This window comes from Dasypus novemcinctus, chromosome X (assembly GCF_030445035.2).
Source record: "Dasypus novemcinctus isolate mDasNov1 chromosome X, mDasNov1.1.hap2, whole genome shotgun sequence".
NCBI lineage: Eukaryota > Metazoa > Chordata > Mammalia > Cingulata > Dasypodidae > Dasypus > Dasypus novemcinctus.
Genome location: NC_080704.1, coordinates 66583959 through 66605771, shown reverse-complemented (window position 1 = coordinate 66605771; position 21813 = coordinate 66583959). Strand labels below are relative to the sequence as shown.

The 21813-nt window shown below is 37.7% G+C and overlaps 1 protein-coding gene across 2 annotated transcripts; it reads left to right on the top strand.

Moving 5' to 3' along the window:
- Window positions 1-3770: 3770 nt before the first annotated feature.
- On the top strand, window positions 3771-16379 carry LOC101429266 (zinc finger X-linked protein ZXDB-like). 2 transcript variants are annotated; one of them, XM_058292288.1, is made up of 2 exons: window positions 3771-6241; window positions 14311-16379. In XM_058292288.1, the coding sequence occupies exons 1-2, from the start codon at window positions 3842-3844 to the stop codon at window positions 14512-14514; spliced, it is 2604 nt and encodes an 867-aa protein (XP_058148271.1). In that variant the 5' UTR covers window positions 3771-3841; the 3' UTR covers window positions 14515-16379. The 2 variants fall into 2 exon arrangements, with proteins under 2 accessions (XP_058148271.1, XP_004450644.2); XM_004450587.3 differs by lacking the exon at window positions 14311-16379 and having other exon boundaries at window positions 3771-9167.
- Window positions 16380-21813: the final 5434 nt, after the last annotated feature.

Genomic DNA, 21813 nt, shown 5'->3' with positions numbered 1-21813 from the left:
CTTATTTTGAAGTCTCTTTGCCATATAAACTCATTTGTCTTTACCATTTCCCCCTTTTATTCAAGGTATTTTCCTAGTTACATCACCAGCTGGTATTTGGTACTAATCCCTCAGCTCCAGGGAGGCTCATCCCCAGGAGTCATGTCCCACACTGGGGGGAGGTAATGCATTTACATGCTGAGTTTGTCTTATAGAGTGGTCACATTTAAGCAGCATGAAAGCTGTCAGGAGGTAACTCTTAAGCACCCTGAAACTCTAGGTCTTGTTGAAATTTCAAGCACACAGGTTCATAAGCATAGTCATCAGTGTCAAGGGTTCATCATTAGAACATCCTTCTTCACTGGTGTTTACCCGTGCACTTTGGGGATTGTTGCTATTCCATTAGGGAATGTAACAGAGCTCCCCAGGATGGGATCTCAGCACTCGCTCTGTTGTCATGTGTAACTCTACCCACTATGACAATACCCAACAAACATTCAAACATATCTATATACCCTATATGTGTGCCCTGGAGAACTCCCTTCCATCCATGCATCACCCATGAATGATACCCCACACCAGTGAATTGGGGGGAATTTTGTGGGGAGCAAGTGAATACAGAAGATTGTCAGGTATGGAGTTGAAACTATAATGCTGAGTAAGCTCTTTAGAAATATATAATAAGGAAGGATTACTGGTGTAAGGAGTTTTACATGGGGCATCTGGCACAGTTTGCAACTGAGGCAGGCTTCTAGGGAGTGTGTGATTGCTCATCTTGTCATAGTGTGTTATAGTAGTGTCTGGAGACCCATACAATCATCAGGACTGTGTTATATCCCCATCCTGGAGAGGCCTGATGTTCTCAAGCAGAGGGGAAGGTGTCTCTTGAGAGCATGGGTGACTCCCAATGGGGGAGGACAGACTAGCGTTTCAAGTCTCAGCATTGTTGTAAGTATCTACAAATCTTGTCCTTCAAGCAGTGAAATTTGGTTGTCACTGTGGGCCCTGAGGAGTGGGGGAGAGAGGAATAGAATAAATGGAAGAGAGGTTAACTGGGGGGAAATGGAATTGTTTTGCAAGATTATGTTTCAATATCTGTACATCAGTTGCAGCAAATGTGAACATCCACATGTAAAAAGTTCATTGCTGGGGAAGGGGGAAAAGGGCTTAATGTTGGGTATTGGGAGTCTCTTATATTCTATATGTGACTTTATTGAAACCTAAACTTTTTTTGAAGACATAAAAAAAATTAAAAAGGATGTAGGTACTGAGGAAGAAATGGAAGAGTTTGCTTTGCCACTGTACATACAGGGCAACACCTATTACAGTGACGAAAGGAAAAATGTTAAAAAAAGTTTAATGATATTTTTCATTTTTTAATACTTTAATCTATTTTTTATTTTATTTTAGCTTTTCTAAATTACTATGTATTCTATTTCTAATATTTAAACATATCATTACTATCTCATTTTCCTACTAATTGAATTTGACAATATATTAGGCCTCAATTTTGAAGAAGTTTTGGATCACAGAGGAGTTCAACTATGGCAGGGGAGGAGCACTATTACCACTTTTGTTTAATGGTCTTCTGGAGTCCCAGTAAAAGCAGAAAGGCAAGGGAAAGAAATAAAATGTTTGGAAGGGAAGAAATAATACTTGCATTATTTGCAGATTATGTAATTGTATACATAAAATTCTACAAGTGTTTACCAATGGATTAGAATTAATGGGTATTAATATTTGTAGAATAAAAAATATGTTTATATACATACAAAGACCAAGTGCATTCTGTATTTGAGCAACAAATTTAGAAAAATGAAAATTTTAAAGACAGTTTTTGTAAAATATGAAGTATCTAGGTAAAAATTCCTGTTATGGGAAGAAGAGAAAATATTGAGACACATCAAAGGAAAGACAAACCACATTCATGAATCAAAAAGGCAAACTTGGAAACATCTAAATGTTCTATTGTGATTAGTAATGGAAGAAATTGTAGCACTGATGTGGAGAAAGTGGCCACAGTAGCTGCTGTGGGTAGGGAGAGGGAAGAAGAGATATGATGTGGGGGTATTTTCAGGACTCGGAGTTGTCCTGGGTGGTACTGCAGGGACAGATGGTGGACATTGTATGTCCTGCCATGGTCCACTGGATGGACTGGGGGAGACTGTAAACTACAATGTAAACCATTATTCCTGTGGTGCAGCAGTGCTCCAAAATGTATTCACCAAATGCAATTAATGTGCCATGATGATGAAAGAGGTTGTTGATGTGGGAAGACTGGGGTTAGGGGGGTGGGTGCTATATGGAGATCTCATATATTTTTTTAATGTAACATTTAAAAAAATAAAGTTAGAAAAAAAAGAAAAAAACAGATCTAAATTTTTAATAGATTCCTAATCAAGTTTTTGATTGAACTTGTTCAGCTGAATCAATAATGCAAATGGAACAGAAAAGGGCCAGAAATATCCAAGGCTCTTTTGAAGAACAAGGTAGAATTGACATATTGTATCAAATATCAGGATTGACTGTAGATGTGTAGTAATTAAGAGAGTGTAGTATGGAACATACACAGATAAATAGAACCATGGAACTTAACAGAGAGTATAGAAACTAGCCCACACATATGTGGATACTTGATCTATGTCAAACATGTCAACTGCAAATCAGTTGGAAAAGAGAAAACCTTTTCAGGAAATAATTCACTGAGAAAATTGGATATTCAGATATAAAAAACATTTGAACTCTACTACTCAAAAGCATGCCAAGCATCAAGTGCAGGTAGATTAATACCGATTGTGAAATATTTTAGAAGACAATATAGAGAATATTTTCATGGCCCCCAGGTAGGGCCAGATTTGTTAAAACAGAAGACCACTAGCCATAAGGAAATGAATGATAAAGTTGACAATATTATAATCAAGCTCTGTTTACTAAAAACGGCATAAAGCAAGTGAAAATAAAAGGAACAAAACCAGAGACTATTTTGGCCACATACATAACCACCAAGGGACTGGTGTTTAAAATACATAATGAACCCATTAAATCAATGAGTATAAGTTGGAAAATGGAAGAGAAAAATGGGTCAAAGACTTGAATTTGAGCAGGCCTTTCAGAGAAGAGAAAATCCAAAAGTTCCATAAAATCATATTGTACTAAAGCTTAAAAGTAAATTGGGTATTGCACATACAGTAGGTGACCAGATTGGCAAAAGTAAAATTCTGGCAGGAACTCTACACTTTTAGTGGAATTATTAATTGGCATAACCCCCACCAAAAGCAATTTGGTATCACCTAGTACAACTGCAGATATGCATATCCTATGCCACAGTAAGTATAATATTGGACCCGGGAAAGACTCCTACACCCGTACTTCATGAGAAATGCCCAAGAATCTTCATAGTAAGCAATTTTTAGCATAAACAAAGCATTAGGCACTATGCTTAGCACTAGGAGAGGAAAGCAGTGTGTTTATTTTTGTATATACAGTGAGATATTGATTTAAGTTGCTTTTAGCGGGTAGATTTCAACCTATTCCAGCACCATTTACTGAATGTGCTGTCACTTCCTTATTACTTGGGAAGACCGCCTTGATTTACTACTTGATTTACTACTTTTAACTGTGGAAATTATGCATACCAGACTCTGCTGTGGGCTTTCTGTTTTGTTCCAGAGACCCGTTTTGTCTCGTGTGAGTACCAGAATATTTAAATCACTGTGGCGTTAAATACGTTTTAATATCTGATAGGGCCAGTTTCTGCGCATTGCACTTTTTTCCCTTCAGGATCCCGTTCAAGCCCGCGGTAGGGGGCGGGGTCCCGCCTCCTCCGCGGCTGTGGTTCCAAAGGAGCCTAACTGACGCGGAGATGGAAATCCCCAGGCTGCTCCCGGCTCGCGGGACACTGCAGGGCGGTGGTAGCAGCGGCCTCGGCGTGGTCCCCACGGGCGGCCGGGTGCACGGAGGGCTCTACTCGCCCGCCGGCCAGGGGCCCGCGTGCAGCCTACTGCTGCTCCGAGGCCCCCAAGATGGCGGGCCCGGGCGGCGGCGCGAGCTGGCCAGCGCAGTCTCAAGGGGCCTAAGCGCGAGCCCGCGGGCGCTGAGGCCCGATCAGGCCAGCGGCGGCGACGACTTCTTCCTGGTGCTGCTGGACCCGGTGGGTGGCGATGTGAAGACCGCGAATGCTGGCCAGACTGTAGGGCTTGTGTGGAGGGAGGAGGCGGAGCCGAGACCTGGGCTCCAGGGGAGCAAGCGCGGCATGAACCCCGCGGGCCACCCTGCGCTGGGCCCCAGCTGCCTGTCCGCCGTCCCCACCCCTCCCCCAGCCCAGATTACTGGCCCTGGCCCTACCACGGCCTTCGCGGGCACTATCACCATCCACAACCAGGACCTGCTTTTGAGCTTCGAGAAGGGCGTCCTCACTCTGGCCACTCCCCCACAGCCAGCCTGGGAACGCGGGGTCGCTCCCACTACACAATCCCGGGATCTGGCAGTCCCCCAGGCTTGTTTCCCTCAAGCCGCGCAGCCCTGCGACTGCACCGAGCTGCCGCCAGATCTCTTGCTGGCGGAGCCAGCCGAGCCTGCGTCCGTCCCCGCACCCAAGAAGGAGGGGGAGGGCCGCGCCGCTGCGGAGGGCCTGCGCAGGCAGCTGGGCCTGGGCCCAAGCACGGAGCTGATCGTGTGCCCCGAGGCGCAGTGCGGACAGACCTTTGCTAAGAAGCACCAGCTTAAGGTGCACCTGCTAACACACAGCAACCGCCAGGGCCAACGGCCCTTCAGGTGCCCTTTGGGCGGCTGCGGCTGGACCTTCACCACTTCGTACAAGCTCAAGCGGCATCTACAGTCTCACGACAAACTGCGTCCCTTCCGCTGCCGAGCAGAGGGATGTGGCAAGAGTTTCACCACAGTGTACAACCTCAAGGCTCACATGAAAGGCCATGAGCAGGAGAACTCTTTCAAGTGCGAGGTGTGCGAAGAGAGTTTCCCAACTCAGGCCAAGCTCAGCGCCCATCAGCGCAGCCACTTCGAACCAGAGAGGCCCTACCAATGCGCGTTTTCAGGATGCAAGAAGACATTTATCACAGTGAGTGCCCTGTTTTCCCATAACCGCGCTCATTTCAGGGAACAGGAACTCTTTTCCTGCTCCTTTCCTGGCTGCAGCAAACAGTACGACAAGGCTTGTCGGCTTAAAATTCACTTGCGAAGCCACACCGGCGAGAGACCTTTCCTTTGTGACTTTGACGGCTGTGGTTGGAACTTCACCAGCATGTCCAAACTCTTAAGGCACAAAAGGAAACACGATGATGATCGGAGATTCACTTGCCCAGTGGAAGGCTGTGGGAAATCTTTCACGAGGGCTGAGCATCTGAAAGGTCACAGCATAACCCACTTGGGCACAAAGCCCTTCGTGTGCCCCGTGGAAGGCTGCTGTTCCAGGTTCTCTGCTCGCAGTAGTCTCTACATTCACTCCAAAAAACACCTGCAGGATGAAGACACTTGGAAAAGCCATTGCCCCATCTCCACCTGTAATAAACTCTTCACATCCAAGCACAGCATGAAGACCCACATGGCCAAAAGGCACAACCTCAGTCAGGTTCTCTTAGATCAGCTAGAATCGGCAAATACTCTTATTCCCAGCAACGAACTTACCAGCGAGGGACAGAGTGACCTCAGTGATGCAGACTTAGTGTCTCTTTTCTCAGATGTGCCTGGCAATGGTTCTGCAGCAGTACTGGACACAGCATTGGTGAACTCTGGAATTTTGACTATAGATGTCACTTCTGTGAGCTCAACTCTGGCAGGGAACTTCCCTGCTAATAATAATTCCTTGGGGCAGGCTGTGGACCCTCGGGCCTTAATGGCCACCAGTAACCTTCCTCAAAGTCTAGATACCTCTCTCTTTTTTGGAACAACAGCGGGGGCAGGGTTTCAGCAGACCACTTTAGATATGGATGATGTCTCAAGTGTAAGTACAGGACCATTCGGATCTATGGGCTCTTTTTCTGTAAAGAACTGGAGTCAAGAGCCCCAAGCCTTGACCCCTAGCAATAAGTTAACAGGGGACACAGATGCTCTGACTCCTTCAAACACCCTTTGTGAAAACAGTGTCTCAGAACTACTGATGCCAACTAAAACAGAATGGAATATACATCCTGCCTCTGACTTCTTTGGACAGGAAGAAGAAACCCAGTTTGGGTTCTCCAGTCCAGCAGGAAACCATGGTACTCAGAAAGAAGACTTTATTACAGTGACTGACAACTCATTTTTGGTATGAACTAACTCTTCATTCATCGCCATGTGGCTTAATGTTTATTGCAATCAATTTTGAGGATATTCTGGATTAAATGTCTAACTGCAGTTATTCCTTATGTTTTGCAAAATAACATAGTCCTGGACTACAGGTTTGGAGATTTAAATTCTGGTCTTGAGTCTGGAATGAACATGATTTGTGACCCTGAGCAATTTGCTTAACCTATCTGAGCCTTAATTTCCTTGTTTAAAAATATGAGGGTTTGAATAGATTGTTTCTAAGTCCTTTTCAGCTCTTTGTTGCCACAATTTTTTGCTCTTTCTTGAAATTGGGGCATGTTACAATGATTGCATTGCATGTTCTTCTAATATGATGAAAATCACTTAGTTAATGATCACAAAAGGAGGGATTTGTGTTCAATTTAATGTTAAACATTTAATGATAATTTTAAACCATGCAACAATATTTTTAAGAATAGATGTAGTGCTTAAAAATAAGAAAGCTAAAAATATCCATTCGTTCTTCTTAACTGTTTATCTTTCTAATCTTTGTTTTTATGATTGGAGGCTGTATTTTTGTGGAAAATGCCAGGGATTTGATATAACACAGACCCAAAGTGAATTATTGGTTTTCTGGTGTTGAGCAAATGGCCTTAAAAAAGTTATTTAGTCTCACTAAGCTTCAATTTCCTGGTTGTAAAATGGTTATGACTATGTACACATACTTGATGCATACTGGACTTCTTTTCCTATCCCAGTAGTTGGTACTGAAAGGAAAATATTATGTGTTTTGTCATGTTTTGGTGGCTCTTTACCACCTTTCCTGCCCTTCTTGTTCGGGTAATAAAGGTTTATGAAGGTTAAGAATAGGGGCGGTAATCTGTTTCTTCTACAAAATAAGGATTTTTCTCCACACAATTCTTGCTTGGATGTTGCCCATGTCTGTTAGACCAGTTTGCTAGCATCTTTGCTCTGCATTCAAAGCCAGGCCATGGAGTGAGTGCCTGTCAAGCCTGCTGTTCTAAGAAAACCTGAGAATGGAGCAGAGGGAGGTTTCCTCCCGTCAATGTCCTGGAGGGTTCACTGCTTGCCCTTTCTCAGAGTTGGAATGAGAGGCTTAGTCTGCATTTTGTGTAGATACTGTCTGTCTTACATGAGTATTTTACACTTTGCCAACAATTACATTTGATCCTCCCAATCCTACGATGTAGTTATTGCAAAGTCTGAACTACAACTCATAAAAATTTATGTATCTCCTTCCCAATGAATTTTGTTTTTTGACTAATAATTCTGTATATAGTTCAAAGCAAGGATGAAATATTCTCTTCACCTCTCCCTTTATACTATTATGAGTTACATTATTTATTTTGGTTTATATAAAGAATTGCTCTGTTCCACCTTGATTAATGTATGTTATCTTTTGCTTGCTCTGCTCCCTCTCCACCTCACTGTCCTTGCATGTGGCATACAAGTCCTTGCGAAGTATCTTTTTTTTTGTAATACATAGGTCTCTTTCATTGCTATGATCTTTCAACCATTCTCATGGCTCATTTTGTAGGCACAGTATTTACTGCAAGCAAGTGCACTAAGAAATTATTTTCTTGATTTAGATGACAAGGCATTTATATATGAAACAGTTGATAATGGGGATATTTTTTAAAAGTTTTTAGTGATACATATTTTTCAGTCATTTTCTAAAATTTTCACCCTGTAGTTCTGCTATCAAATCCTATTAATTGCTCTAAAACATTTTAACGCAGTACGGTTTGCATGTAGATGTTTGTGGATAAAAATTATTATAACACTTTGGCAGTGCACTTTATAATTTGCCACTTTTACATACAACTGTGCAATCTTTATAATATGTAATTTGACTGTACTCATTCACTGAAAACGCAAATAGTACACATAAATTTGTAATTCAAAGAAATCAGAATTTCATTGTGTCTAACCATTTAAGCAATCCTCCCCCAGCACTTTGGTAAGATCTGTACTCTTGAAATCCATTTTAGACATGTTTTGTTGTTTGTTAAGTCCTATTAAATAGATTCTTTTCCCACGCATAAGAATGCAGAGCTCCGAGGTAAACACGGAGTTTAAGATATAAAACAATAAGGATATTTAAAAACTGTCATTCTGTTTCTTCGATACCTCAAACCGAATTCCTTTCATTAAAAACTACTGTAAACTATACTTTTGCTCTATTCTGTGGAAATTACAAAGGAAAACTTTACTTCTCTCAAAGGTAAAAATCATAAAATTGTCTGTGGGTTCACTTGGTTTATTTCAGTCAATTTGTTCAAAAGATTTCCAGAATATGTTTCTGTTGGTTTTGGCATAAATTTGCCATTGTTCTTTTTAAACAATGGAGAATGATTTCATTTCATCTTGTTTGCTTTTTGTTCCTTCTCAATCCTTGGTTTATTATGATTTTGCTAATTGAAAACACAATAACAAGATGCCTTGCAGGAAAATCTGCTTCTGGCATTTCTGTTGAACATGTTCCTCATTAGTTAAAATAGACTAGTATTGGCATTTTTACCAGTTATCTCAATATAGTGTTTACATAATTGAAAACGATAAGTAGCAGAAATGAAATTTGATACAATATGAGGATAAGTTTTCTCCGTGGATTAAGTGCTTCATGTTCCTATCAATGAAAAATAAGAGAAGTCTTCAGTATAATAAGGTATGTACAACTATTCAGCACTGATTAACCCTCTACTTATTATCAAAATGATCCATTTGATTTGGTAATATTAGTACTTAATTTAGATAAAGCTCACTGGAAATATGTGATCATTGAAATATAAAACTTAAGTTTATGTTTATACTGCTTTTGAACAAAGTTTTGCTTAACAATAAAAAATTTAGCAAGATAAGTGTTTGGAGTTTAGAGAAAAATTTGTGTAAACCCTTTGTCAGAATACAATTACATAAAGAAAGCCAACTGCTCATTTTTATCTATATGTCAATCTGAATTGATGGTCCTTCGGTAACAATTTTTAAGCTGTACTATATTGCATATTTCAAGTTAACGTATTTTACTGACTACACACAAAATGCAAGGCAGAGTTCTTAAATATAGATAAGAGGAGTAAACTATGAACCATATTTTAATTTTGGAGAGTACATAAAAATTCACATATTAAATAATTTACAACTAAACAATACCAGCAAATATATTTTCAGTCACCAAATGAATGGCTTGGAGGAAGAGGAGGGGCAGGGTCTGGGCTTTAATGGATGTGGTTATGTAGAAAAGAGGTTAGATGAGTTCCAGCCAGACAGAAAAGCACAAAGTAAAAATTAGAAATGAAATTGGCCACACAACACTGGGAAAGCCAAATTAACTCAAATGAAGGGCTCATATTTGGTAAATTTGGGTGTTAAGGTTGAACTGTGAGTATGCAGCCCAATTTTGGAGGGCTATGTAAACCAGAGTAGGTAAGATTTTTTTCTGGGTACAGTTAAGAGCCAGTGAAGTTATTTGAGAAGGATGTTAAATGATGAATACATAGAAAGTTTAATATAGTAGATGTGTACAACATGGATTTGATGGGGAAATAAAGGAAATATGAAGTTATTTTGGGTAATTTTTAATCTGTTACAAAAATAATCTTTTAATTATCTCAGAGTGCTGTAATGAAAGATAAGACTGAAGTAGTGGCAGGAAGGGAGATGTTTCTAAAGTGAAGAAACAAATAAAATTTTATGACTCATTGAATATATAGGACATCCATCAGGAAAAGAAAGGGGTATCAGAGATAACTAAGTGTTACCTTTACCAGACCTGTGGTTGGCCTTTGGGTTGGTGTATACTCAGGAGACCTGAATCTCTGGACTGTCCATTTGACGGCCAGGCCCTGGGCCTCAGCAGACTTGCAGCTCCTACCCTCTGGTTTGTTGGACTTACCCTGACCAGCTGACAGGGAGGTGAAGAGAGTCAACCACCACACCAGGGAGCCAAGAGTGCCTACATATGCCAGCAAGAGAATTGCTTCCATCATCCTTGTGGAATCTAAGCCCCCTCTTGGTGTAGAGGGGGATTGGACGTAACTATCCCGGGTTCAACAGGATGGAGGAATAGAGTATGGATTAGAGTGGACTTACTGGTGTTCTACTGGGGAACTATTGGGTCTGCACTCTCCCCCAACCCACCCAGTGGGCCATGGCAGGATACACAATGTACAGCATCTGTCCCTGCAGCACCACCCAAGACAACTCCAAATCCTGAAAATGCCCCCACACCATATATCTTCTTCCATCTCCCTACCATCAGCTGCCACTGTGGCCACACTCTCCACATCACTACTACAATTTCTTCCCTTATTAATCACAATAGTTCCCCAGTAGAACACCAGTAAGTCCACACATGCCCAGACTACTCTACAGCAAAATGAGTTATGCAAAAAAAACTGAGTTATGGCATTCTGCCTGCCATTTCTTTACTACTATGAATATTCAACAGATAATTTATGTGGTACCCAGTAGTACAACTTATCAGTTCTTTATACTTTAGGGATGCTATTTTGTCATTAATTTCAGCAGTTTCTCACGATAAACTTTGGTAGATTTTTATCTGCACTTAACTCAGATTGGAAAAATCAGGAATAGGACTGTCCGAAAACTAACTTCAATAGAAACGTGAAATGTGAATCTTGGGACTTCTTACTCAGGATCCCCTCTCTCATTAGCTATCATGGTGGAACAAGTGATGGCATGGGAACTTAGTCACAGGAATCACGGCTACCTTCTCTACACACTGTAACATATTCTCTCCATTTTATAGTTCCCTTGATGACTAATTGTGATAACCCAGAAGGAATGGATTGGCTTAAAAGAGCAAGAGAGTAAATTAATAACAGATGCATCATGATTACTTTTTGTTTGATGGCTAAATTTATTGTTGTCCTGCATTTTCAACAGAACTATTCATCTCATCTAGTTTTCTGCTGACATTTAATCAACATGAAAAATATACTAAATACCACTAGGCCTACAAAAAGTACCCTACCTCAGTATTTTTAGACAAAATAAACAATGACTCTTTTTAATTAACTTTTTATTTTGAAATAATTTCAAACTTATAGGATGGTTGCAAAAATAATACACACCCCATTCAGAGCATTCTAGAATACCCCCACCCAGATACCCAGATCTACCAAGATTTAATATTTTTCCACATTTGCTGTATCATTCTATCTATCTATCTATCATCTATCTATCTATCTATCTATCTATCTATCTATCTATCTATCTAATCTATTTATCTATTCTAAAAATTTGAAAGAATGTTATATATGTCATGCTCCTTGAACACTTAGGACTTGCACATACTCTTCTTAAGAACAAGAATATTCAGTTATGTAATTACCTTAAGTGCAGTTATCAAGGTCAAGAAATGTAACATTGAGAGCTTACGGTCTACTCCAGTTTTTTTCGTGTGTCCCAATAATGTCATTTGGGCTTTTCCCCTCCATTATTTGATCCAGTCCAGGATCATGTATTCCATTTAGTTGTTGTTGTCTCTTTAGTCTCTATTTAAATTGTGGAAATATATATACAACATGAGCTTTACCATCTCAGCTATGCCTAAGCACACAATTCAGCAGGTTTAATCAAATTCTCAATGTTGTTCTACACTTAACCACCATCTGTTAACAGAATTTACCCATCACCCTAAATAAAAACCTTGCAACCTTATTATGCATTAACTCCCCATTCTCCTCCCACCACTACGCATGGTAACCTGTACTCTACTTACAGTCTCTATGAATTTGCATATTCTAGCTATTTCACATAACTTTAATGATAAAATATGTGCCCTATTGTATCTGACTTACTTTACTCAACATGATGTCCTCAATGTTCATCCATGTAGTAGCATGTATCAGAATATCATTCCTTTTTACAGGTGGATAATATTATATTGTATGTGTATATATAAAAATATGTAACATTTTGTTTATCCATTCATCCTCTGATGGATATATGGGTTGCTTATGCCTTTTGGCCATTGTGAATAGTGCAGCTATGAATAGCAGTGTACAAATATCTGCCAAGTCCCTATTTTCGATTCTTTTGAATATATCTGCAGATGTGGAATTGCCACGTCATATGGTAGTTCTATGTTTAACTTTTTGAGGAAACACCAAACTGTTTTCCAGTGGCTACATCATTTTACATTTCTGTAAAAAAATGTATTAAGGCCAAAAAGTTAAGCAAATAAAAATAATAAAATAAAATAATAATAATAATGAAAAATAACGTAAAATAAAAAATAGAGTTTTAAAAAATATTCATTGTGTCTTTCCTCACTGTAAGATCTGTTATCTTTTATGTACAGTGACAATTTCTTCTGTTAGTTCCTCCAGTGTTTTATATTTTTCTCTTTATCTTCACAGAAGCTTTAGGTTACAGAAAAGTCACTTAGTAAATATAAGGGACCCCAAATATCCAACCCTTTTCCCCTCTCCTACTCTTCCCTATTAATAATATTTTATACATTTATGGTAAATTTGTTATAATTGATGTACAAATATTGAAGCATTGCTGCTAACCATGGTCAATGATTTACATTATGGTTTATATTTTGCACTGTACACTTTTATAGGTTTTGATAAAATTTAAAATGGTTGTATCTGTCATTGCAAGATTATGCTGGATAATTCCAATGCCCTAAAAATACGCCGTGTTCCATCTATTCTATTCTTCCCTTCCGCTCCCCTCAGAACCTATGAATACCACTAAGTATCAATTTTTCAAGAGTAAAGTTCATAGGTACATTCAATAATATTGAGGGTTCAACATATTGGTCTGTTTTTTTGACACTGCCTATGCTCTGGAGAGATTCTTGCCCCGCTAGTTGAGAACATGGCAGGACTCCCCAGGATGGGAATTTAATATTTTCTTGTTTATTGTGTGGGTCTCCACCCACTGAAATAACAAACTATGACAAGATGAACACTTTCATATTCCATATAATCATATTCCTGCATATCCCCCCACCCCCAACACCCTGCACCAGTAATCCTCTCCTGCCGTATTTGCCAAAAGTACATTCCCACCATTGTAGTTTTTACTACAGACATACAAATCCCCAGAGTTCACCTACTCCTTCCTCCCCCTATTTCCATGGATAATCCAACACACTCCCACCGCCCCACTCCCCCTCACTGAGTGGACATCACCATATCCAAATTCTCAAAGTTGAGGAATAAACAAACATGGGGGGAATGCAACTGTGGACTAAAGTAGACTTATTATTCTAGCAATAGAGGAAAGTGTGTCATTGATACGAAGACAGTGGCCACCAGAGGTTCTGAGGGGAGGGAGAGGGAAGAATAGGTGTAACATGGCAGATTTTGGACATTTGAATTGTCCTGTGTGACATTGCAATGATGGACACAGGCCATTATACATTTTGTGAAAACCTATAAAATTGTGTGGCGCAAAGTGTAAACTATAATGTAAACTATAGTCTTTGGTTAGTAGCAATGCTTCAATATGTGTTCATCAATTTTAACAAATGTACCAAACTAACCAAAGATCTTGTTAATGAGGGAAAGTATAGGAGGGGAGGCATAAGGTATATGGGAATCCCCTATATTTTTGATATAACATTTATGTATCTAAAGGTTCTTTAAAAATAAAAATTTTTAAAAATGCACTAAGGTTCCTGTTACTCCACATCCTCCTCAACACTTATTTACCATTTTTTAAAATAATACTCATTCTAGTGGGTGTGAGGTGTTACCACACTGGTTTTTTATAAGATTTATTTTTTATTTATTTCTCTCCCCTTCTCCGCCCCCCCCCCCCCCCCCGCCAGTTGTCTGCTCTCCGTGTCCATTCGCTGTGTGGTCTTCCATGTCCGCTTGTATTCTTGTGGCAGCACCTAAAATCTATGTCTCTTTCTGTTGCGTCACCTTTTTTTTTTTTTTTGAGTTAGGCCAGCAATTTATTCAGGTGGGGAGGGAAGAGATGGGAGATCAAGGGTCCCAGGTAGAGAGGAAGGGGTTGAGAAGTGATAAACTGGGCTGATTTACAGGCTACAATTTCTCATTTTAGGTTATAAATTTTCAGGTTTACTTGCAGAGTAAAAATGGTGAGCATGGCGCACAGAGGGCAGGAACTGCTCCAGAGTTGCCAAAGAGAAGAGCACATCTGTTGGATCATCTTGCTGCATCAGCTCCACATGTGCAGCACCATTCCTGGGAAGGCTGCACTATTTTTGCACTGGGCAGCTCTCCTTACAGGATACACTCCTTGTGCATGGGGCTCTCCTAGGCGGGAGACACCCCTGCGTGGCATGGCACTCCTTATGCGCATCAGCACTGTGCGTGGGCCAGCTCATCACATGGGTCAGGAGGCCCTGGGTTTGAACCTTGGACCTCCCATGTGGTAGGCGGATGCCCTATCCATTGGCCCAAATCCGCTTCCCCACATTGTTGTTTTGATTGACCTTTTCCTAATGGCTACTGATAATGAGCATCTTTTCATATGCTTATTGACCAATTGTATATCTTCTTTGGAGAAATGTCTATTCAAGTCCATTGGCCATTTTAGTTGAGTTGTTGCCTTTTTGTGCCTCAGTTGTAGTAATTAATGATTCTTAAGAGCACTAAGATATAGTTAATGACTTAGGAATATCTCTTATCTTTACTAGATTATTAATCAGTTTGTAGTTACAGAGTGTCAATCTATAGTGTGACGCACTGTGAGGTATAATATAAAAGCACATTTTATAAATTCATTCAAACTAACATTTATGAGTACATATATGACCAGTTCTGTTCTTGTCCTTGAACTCATTATGATCTAGACAAACAAAAATATCAGCAAGTAATTCTAAATATTATAAGATAAAATTCTAAGTTGGTATATATTGGAATAATGTAGAATATGGACGGAAAATTGTGATGAGGAAAGTTTATTGTATAGATTATCAAAAGCATTTTCAAAAAGCTCTAAGACTCTAAAATTTAAATTGGGATACAGCACTTAGGATAAAAATACTAAATTAAAGTCTTAACACAAGTTTGAGAGTTAGCATTATCTAAATGAGAAATAAATTGCAAGTTATTCTTTGCTTTTATTTATTCTAAATTGGAATCCTAGGTTTATTTAATCTTGTACCTTGAACTGATTGTTTAGAACTCATATAAGGCAACTGTTATTTTTAAAAAAGAAAACCATAGTGCATAATGAATTGTATAAGTCTGTATTTTTCTAAGTAAAATAGAAACAACATTTAAATAAAACAAGGGCTTTAACTGGAAAGTAATTCTATCATGGAGGTACACTAGCTGTAATGAAGGGCATATAAATTCCATACACTATTTGGGACCCTGAATTGGAGTTTAGCAATAAGTATCCGGAGAGTCAAAGTTATCATCAAGCAATGTTTAGATTCTCAATAAAATATAAGTAGCTTACATTTGGAATTGGGGAACAAAGATCACTAATGAAAAATAAAACTCTCTTTAGTGATAAGAAATACTAAGTATTCAAGATGCAAAACCATCACAAATGATTGCAAAAATGGAAATATTTCAACTCCCAATCATCCTCACTGTGGAATAAAACTTACTTCCCTTTCCTGTTTACACATGCAAGGGAAGGCTATAACTGCAGTATGAGACTATGCTGCATGTGGAAGAAGGAAGATGGCCATGTGTCAGACAAGACAGAAAGCTGAAATAGAAATTCCACAGGCAATGACTCAGTAAATACAACAGCAGTTTATTCCAGGCTAGTTCCAATTTTAGAATATGTGCTATCAGAGTGAGTATTTTTCCTCCTCTCAATTAGTGTTGGCATTAATTAATTAATGCAAAACTTAGCACTTTGTATTTCCAAGTCACCTTATGTTCCTGGGCTTTCTGAAGTTAATTATTATTTTTCATTTTAAATTATCGTTAATTATAATATCATTAAGAATTCCATCATATGTCATGACTTTTTATTTATTGTCAATATATAATTGTTGCCTTATTTTCAAAATGTTATTAATTTAGTAAAAAATGCTTTTCTCTTTTTTATATGAATACTCACTTCCCCACCTGGGTATGTTACTGTCATTTTTGTACTTAGAAAGCAATAGGACTTGAGAACATTGTTAAAATAAATATTTTAAATTATAACTTTAGAAATTTGTCTACTTTAAAACTGGAGAAACCTAGACTTCTTGCAGTAATTTCCTAGATGACAGCAAGAGCATATTTAAGAAGAGGTGAAAAATAAATTCATTGGGGGAAAAAGAGATTCATTTCTGTCATTAAACCAGATTTTGTATTTACCAATTTTACTGATAAATTCAATTTTGTATATTATACAGTATATTAAAGTCCATTTTTTAAAAGATCTTATCAGCAGAACTGAGTCTTTATGTGAGGCCTTAAAAATTTGACTGATTTGTATCGTATTTATTTTGACAGTAGGCATTGGATTGTTCTTTTCACTGCTAAATATATATATACCAAATCTGCTGAACAAATAAAAACCCACTGGATAGAATCTTGTTTGCAAAATGATTCTGACTGTCTTTCACCATAGATTCTTTTGGGGCAAAAGTTTTCTCTAAGTTAAAACGTAACCTGGAATTTCAAAAACCATGGAATATTTGTGCCAAATACGGAAATGAAAAGTTGAAGTTAAAAAATGTGTTAAATATGCTCTATAGCCAAAGTGTTTTGGCCTTTCTTAAGTGACTTCATTCGACAAAATCTGAATAAAGCCACAGAGGCATTTTGTGAAACGTCTACAGCATTTTTCAATTACAGTTAGCAATATAAAACAGTCCATCTGATATTATTACAACATCAATTGTCTGTCTCTTTAATACCATCAGGCTTTCAGAAGTTCCTTGAGCATCCAAACTGAAGCCTTGCATATCAAATACAAAAATGCATTCAATTCAGATGTTATTATTTTACATGATATTATGAGTATTCAATGTTTTTAAATATTTCCACTCCAAATACTCTTTAGAGATTTTTCAAATAAATGTGAATATTTTAATAGTGAATCCATTTTTCTTTATCAGAGAAGTTGTAGGTTTACAAATTTCCTTTCAGGTTTTCTTTTCAAGACTGGTATATTATTTAGTTCAATAAGCATTCAGCTAATAGTCTATAAATTATCATATTTTAGTATTTGCATTTATTTATGTTTATACTCAGTGGAACTGGACTTTGCAATAGTGATGCTGGGTCAAGGTCACATTTAAAATGGAAATAAACAGAGACACGGGTATTTGAAAAAGGAATTTGAGGTTTTAGTTTCTTTCCCTTGGTAAGGATGGGACCATTCTGGGAGGATGAGGAGAGATGATAGTCATTGGAGACCCCAAAATTACCAGTAGTGAGGGCAGAAATGTGAGAAATGTGCCAGTTTCCTTTGTAGTTGAAGATAAGTTTCTAGACCATGTATTCCTAATTCATGTAAAAACTTCTCTGGTTTCTTTAACTGCTTCCCCTGTGGCATTTTTTTAGGTACCAGGGTGGGGGACTGAACCCTGAACTTTGTACATGGGAAGCAGGCGCTCAACCGCTTGAGTTACATCCACTTCACCCCTATGGCATTTTAAAAGATTTTTTTCCCATATTCAAGTAGCTTTTCTTTGGAGATCTTCTAAGATAGCAAGTCAGTTACTGATATGCAGCTGAAACCAAAGGATATATGATTATATCATTGGTGTGTCTATTATAGAATATGGAATATAAAAATGCTTTAACTCTTTTATTAGTGGGAAGTGTTACAAATATTCTAAAATGAATTTAAAACACTGCATCCAGTAATGGATGGCACTTTGTTTCAAGTAACAAAAAAAAAAAAAAATTCAACCAAAATAATGGCATAAACAAATGTTGGGTTTAATCTTCCATATATCACCAGTCTGAGGCTGGGGAATCCAATGATGATAGGACAGCTAAATAACATTTGTTAAAGATTCAGATTATTTTACTAACCAAGGTGTGGTTTTCAACCTCATGATCACAGAGTACCAGCTGCACTTAGATACACAATGGCCACATCAAAGTTAGAAAATTTGAAGAAGATTCAAGGATGTAGTATAAAGGGGAGTACAAGACCAGACCTTTAAAAATTCCTATTAAGCATAACATATATATGGAAAAGCACAATATCACAAGCTCATAGAATTTTCAAAACCAGAATAAAATTCCTGTAACAAGAATGCAGACATATCTGTACATCAGTTTCAGTAAATATAGTATGAATATGTAAAAAGATTATTGCTGTGGAAGGGAAAAGGGTTTTATGTTGGGAAAAAAAAGAATGCAGACAAACAAAACAAACATGCCCAGTCTCAAGGGAGCTACCCCGGACCCACAATGCTATATACGTGTGTATTAGCCAAAGGGGTGCTGATGCAAAGTACCAGAAATCTGTTGGCTTTTAAAAAGGGTATTTATTTGGGGTAGAAACTTACAGTTACAAGGCCCTAAAAAGTCCAAATCAAGGTACCGTAATAGGTACTTTCTCAATCTGTTGCCAATTGTTGATTCAAGATGGCAGGTGACATTTGTGAGGGTTCACCTTTCCTCTTCCCTTTTAAGGTACTGTGGGTCCAGCTTCTTTCACTCTCAGTTGTAGGCTGGCATAAGGCTCGTCTCTCTTCCCAGGGCTCATTTCTTTCCGGGTTCAACTGCTCCGTTCTCCTCACAAGGTCAGCTGTAAAGTAGAAAGTGAATGGATTAACTTTCCCCAGAGTTCCATCATCAAATCAAGTTCTCTCCTTTGCTGTGTCTTTCTTTGTATCTACTTCCATGTGACAGTCTATTTTATCAATCCAACAAGAGAGCTGGGGCTCTACACTGAGTCGCCCTCTAATGATGTGGTTGAATCAAAGCCCTAATCTTAACATAATTTAATCAGACATGTCAGCTGAATCTAATGCAAACAAAAAGTTATCACACCCAGAGGAAAAGACAAGTTTACAAACAATCCATATCTCTTTTTGGTATTCATAAATAATATCAAACTGCCACAACATGCAATGAAATATTATTCAGTTATAAAAAGTAATTAAGTTCTAAAATATGCTTCAACATAGATTAAACCTGAAAACATCATGTTCAAAGAATTTATCCGGATTCCAAAAAATACATATTTCATGATATAAATAAGTTATCATTTTACAACTGTATTATGTATTAATTATTCCTTGGTTTAATTTTAAGCTACCACATAATCAATCATAACTGGCTGTACTAAACATTTTTTCTTAATTTCTGGATTTACTTTTTTTAGTTTTTCTGATAAATAGCAAACACTACAAAAAGTGCACAGATGACAGTGAGTACACTCATGTAATCACTATCCTGATCAAGAAATAGAATTCTACCAGATCCTCAAAAGGTCCTCATGTCGTCTTCTATTAACTAACCACCTGAACCAAAGGTAAATATTGTCTTGATTTCTAAACTATGATCTTTATATCATTCATTTTCTATTGTTATTGAAATAAAATTCACATAACTTAAAATTCACCACTTTAATCATTTTACAGTGTACAATTCAGTGGTTTTCATTTTATTCACAATATTGTACAACCATCACCACTATTCAATTCCAGAATATTTTCATCACTCCCCAGAAAATCTCTGTACAGCCACTCCCAGTTACCCCTCAAATTTACCAGTGGCAACCTCTAACTTAGTTTCCATCTCAATGGATTTGCTTATTCTGTGAATTTTGTATGACTGGAATCATATATCATTTGCCCCTTTTTGCCTGACTTCTTGTCTATAGCATAACGTTTTCAAGGTTCATCTTTTTATGTTTTGGCATCTAATAGGACTTCATTTTTTATGGCTGAATAATATTCCATTATATAGCTGTATCACTGTTTATCTACTCATCAGTTGATGGACTTTGGGTTGTTTCCAGTTTGAGGCTATTATAAATAATGCTGTTATGTATATTTTATTTCTGTGAACATCTTAAAGCCATACATTTATTAAAGAAGTTTTGCTTATTTTTTTGAAGATTTATGTATTTATTTATTTACTACCCCCCCCCCTTGCAGCTTGTTCCATTCTTTGCTGTTTCTTCTCTGTGTCCTTTCGTTGTGCATTTTTTCTGCATTTGCTTTTTTCCCTTTGTTTCGTCATCTTGCTGTGCCAGCTCTCTGTGGCACAAAGATCATCAGCTCTCTGCGGCGCAGAGACCAGCTTGCCTTCACAAGGAGGACCTGGGACACAAAACCAGGGCCGCCTAATATAGTAGACGGGAGCCCAACTGATTGAGCCACAGCCCCTTCGTAATTTTGCTGATTTTTAAACATTATAGTAAGAGAGTTTTAATTTTGTGTTCGACTTATTTTGCTCAACATTTTGTTTGTGAGCTTTAGCCATGCTTTTGCAGTAGTTCATTCTCATAGTTGGACAGAATTCCATTGTATGACTATACCATAATTATACATTCTGTTTATGGATATTTATGCTGTTTCCAGCTTTGGACGAGTATTAATTATTCTGCTATGAGCATTCCAATACACATATTTTAGTGAACATAGGTATGAATTTCTGTGGGCTATATCCCTGGGAGAAGAACTTTCATAATACATTGACATTTAAAAATTATTTTTAATTTTTATTGAAGTATATCATTCATACATGAACATGCACAAACAATAAGTGTATAGTAAAGATTGTGAACTTACAAAATAAACATACAGAGCATCACATAGGGGTCTCATACATCATCCCTCCACCAAAACTTTGCATTGTTGTGAAACACTGTTACAAACTATGCAAGAGCATTGTCAAAATATTACTACCAACTATAGTCCTTATCTTACCTTTAATAATCACTGACAAACAGCTTTCCAGGATGGTTGTACTAATTTACATTCCCAACAGTAATTATGAGATTTTTAGTTCTCTAAAACCTCACCAATACCAAGCATTGTTTGGATTTTTTCCTTTAGTTATTCTGGTACATGTTTAAAGGAATCTTGTAGTTCTGGTTTACATTTATCAACTAAAATCAGGAACTGTTGCAGAGATAATTTTAGGAGGTAAAAGCTTGAAATGTATAAAAATTTTTAAATGTTCCTATTTAATTGAAACTGATTCATAGTGAATTTTCTAGAAGTTTCTGGGTTTGAAGGAAATATAATGAATAACAAATAAATTCATATTAATTAAATTTTAGATATTAATGCAACTACATTATTAATTATTTTAGAGAGTGGCATTTGTTGCTGCTCTCTATTAATTCATCTTAATAAAAACCTTAAATATATTTAATTGAAAATTTACTAGGGAAATTTTTAGGTAAAATTAAGTTCTCTTTGGGACTTTCACTCCTAAACCTTGGAAACAGCATGTAATTTTTTTTTTTGTAAATGAAAATAACATGAACGTAAGTGTACATATGTTTCTATGGGATGGGAATGTTTCCAAGTTATTATATAGCACATAGTTTGCCTGAGAATGTTGTTTTTCCATCTTTTCCATGCCATCTGTCCAGAGCTGAAAACCCCTAAAATTACAACTGGTTAGAAATCCAATGCAGGGTCAATTTTAAGACAAATGTGAGACATTTAGAGAGAACTGT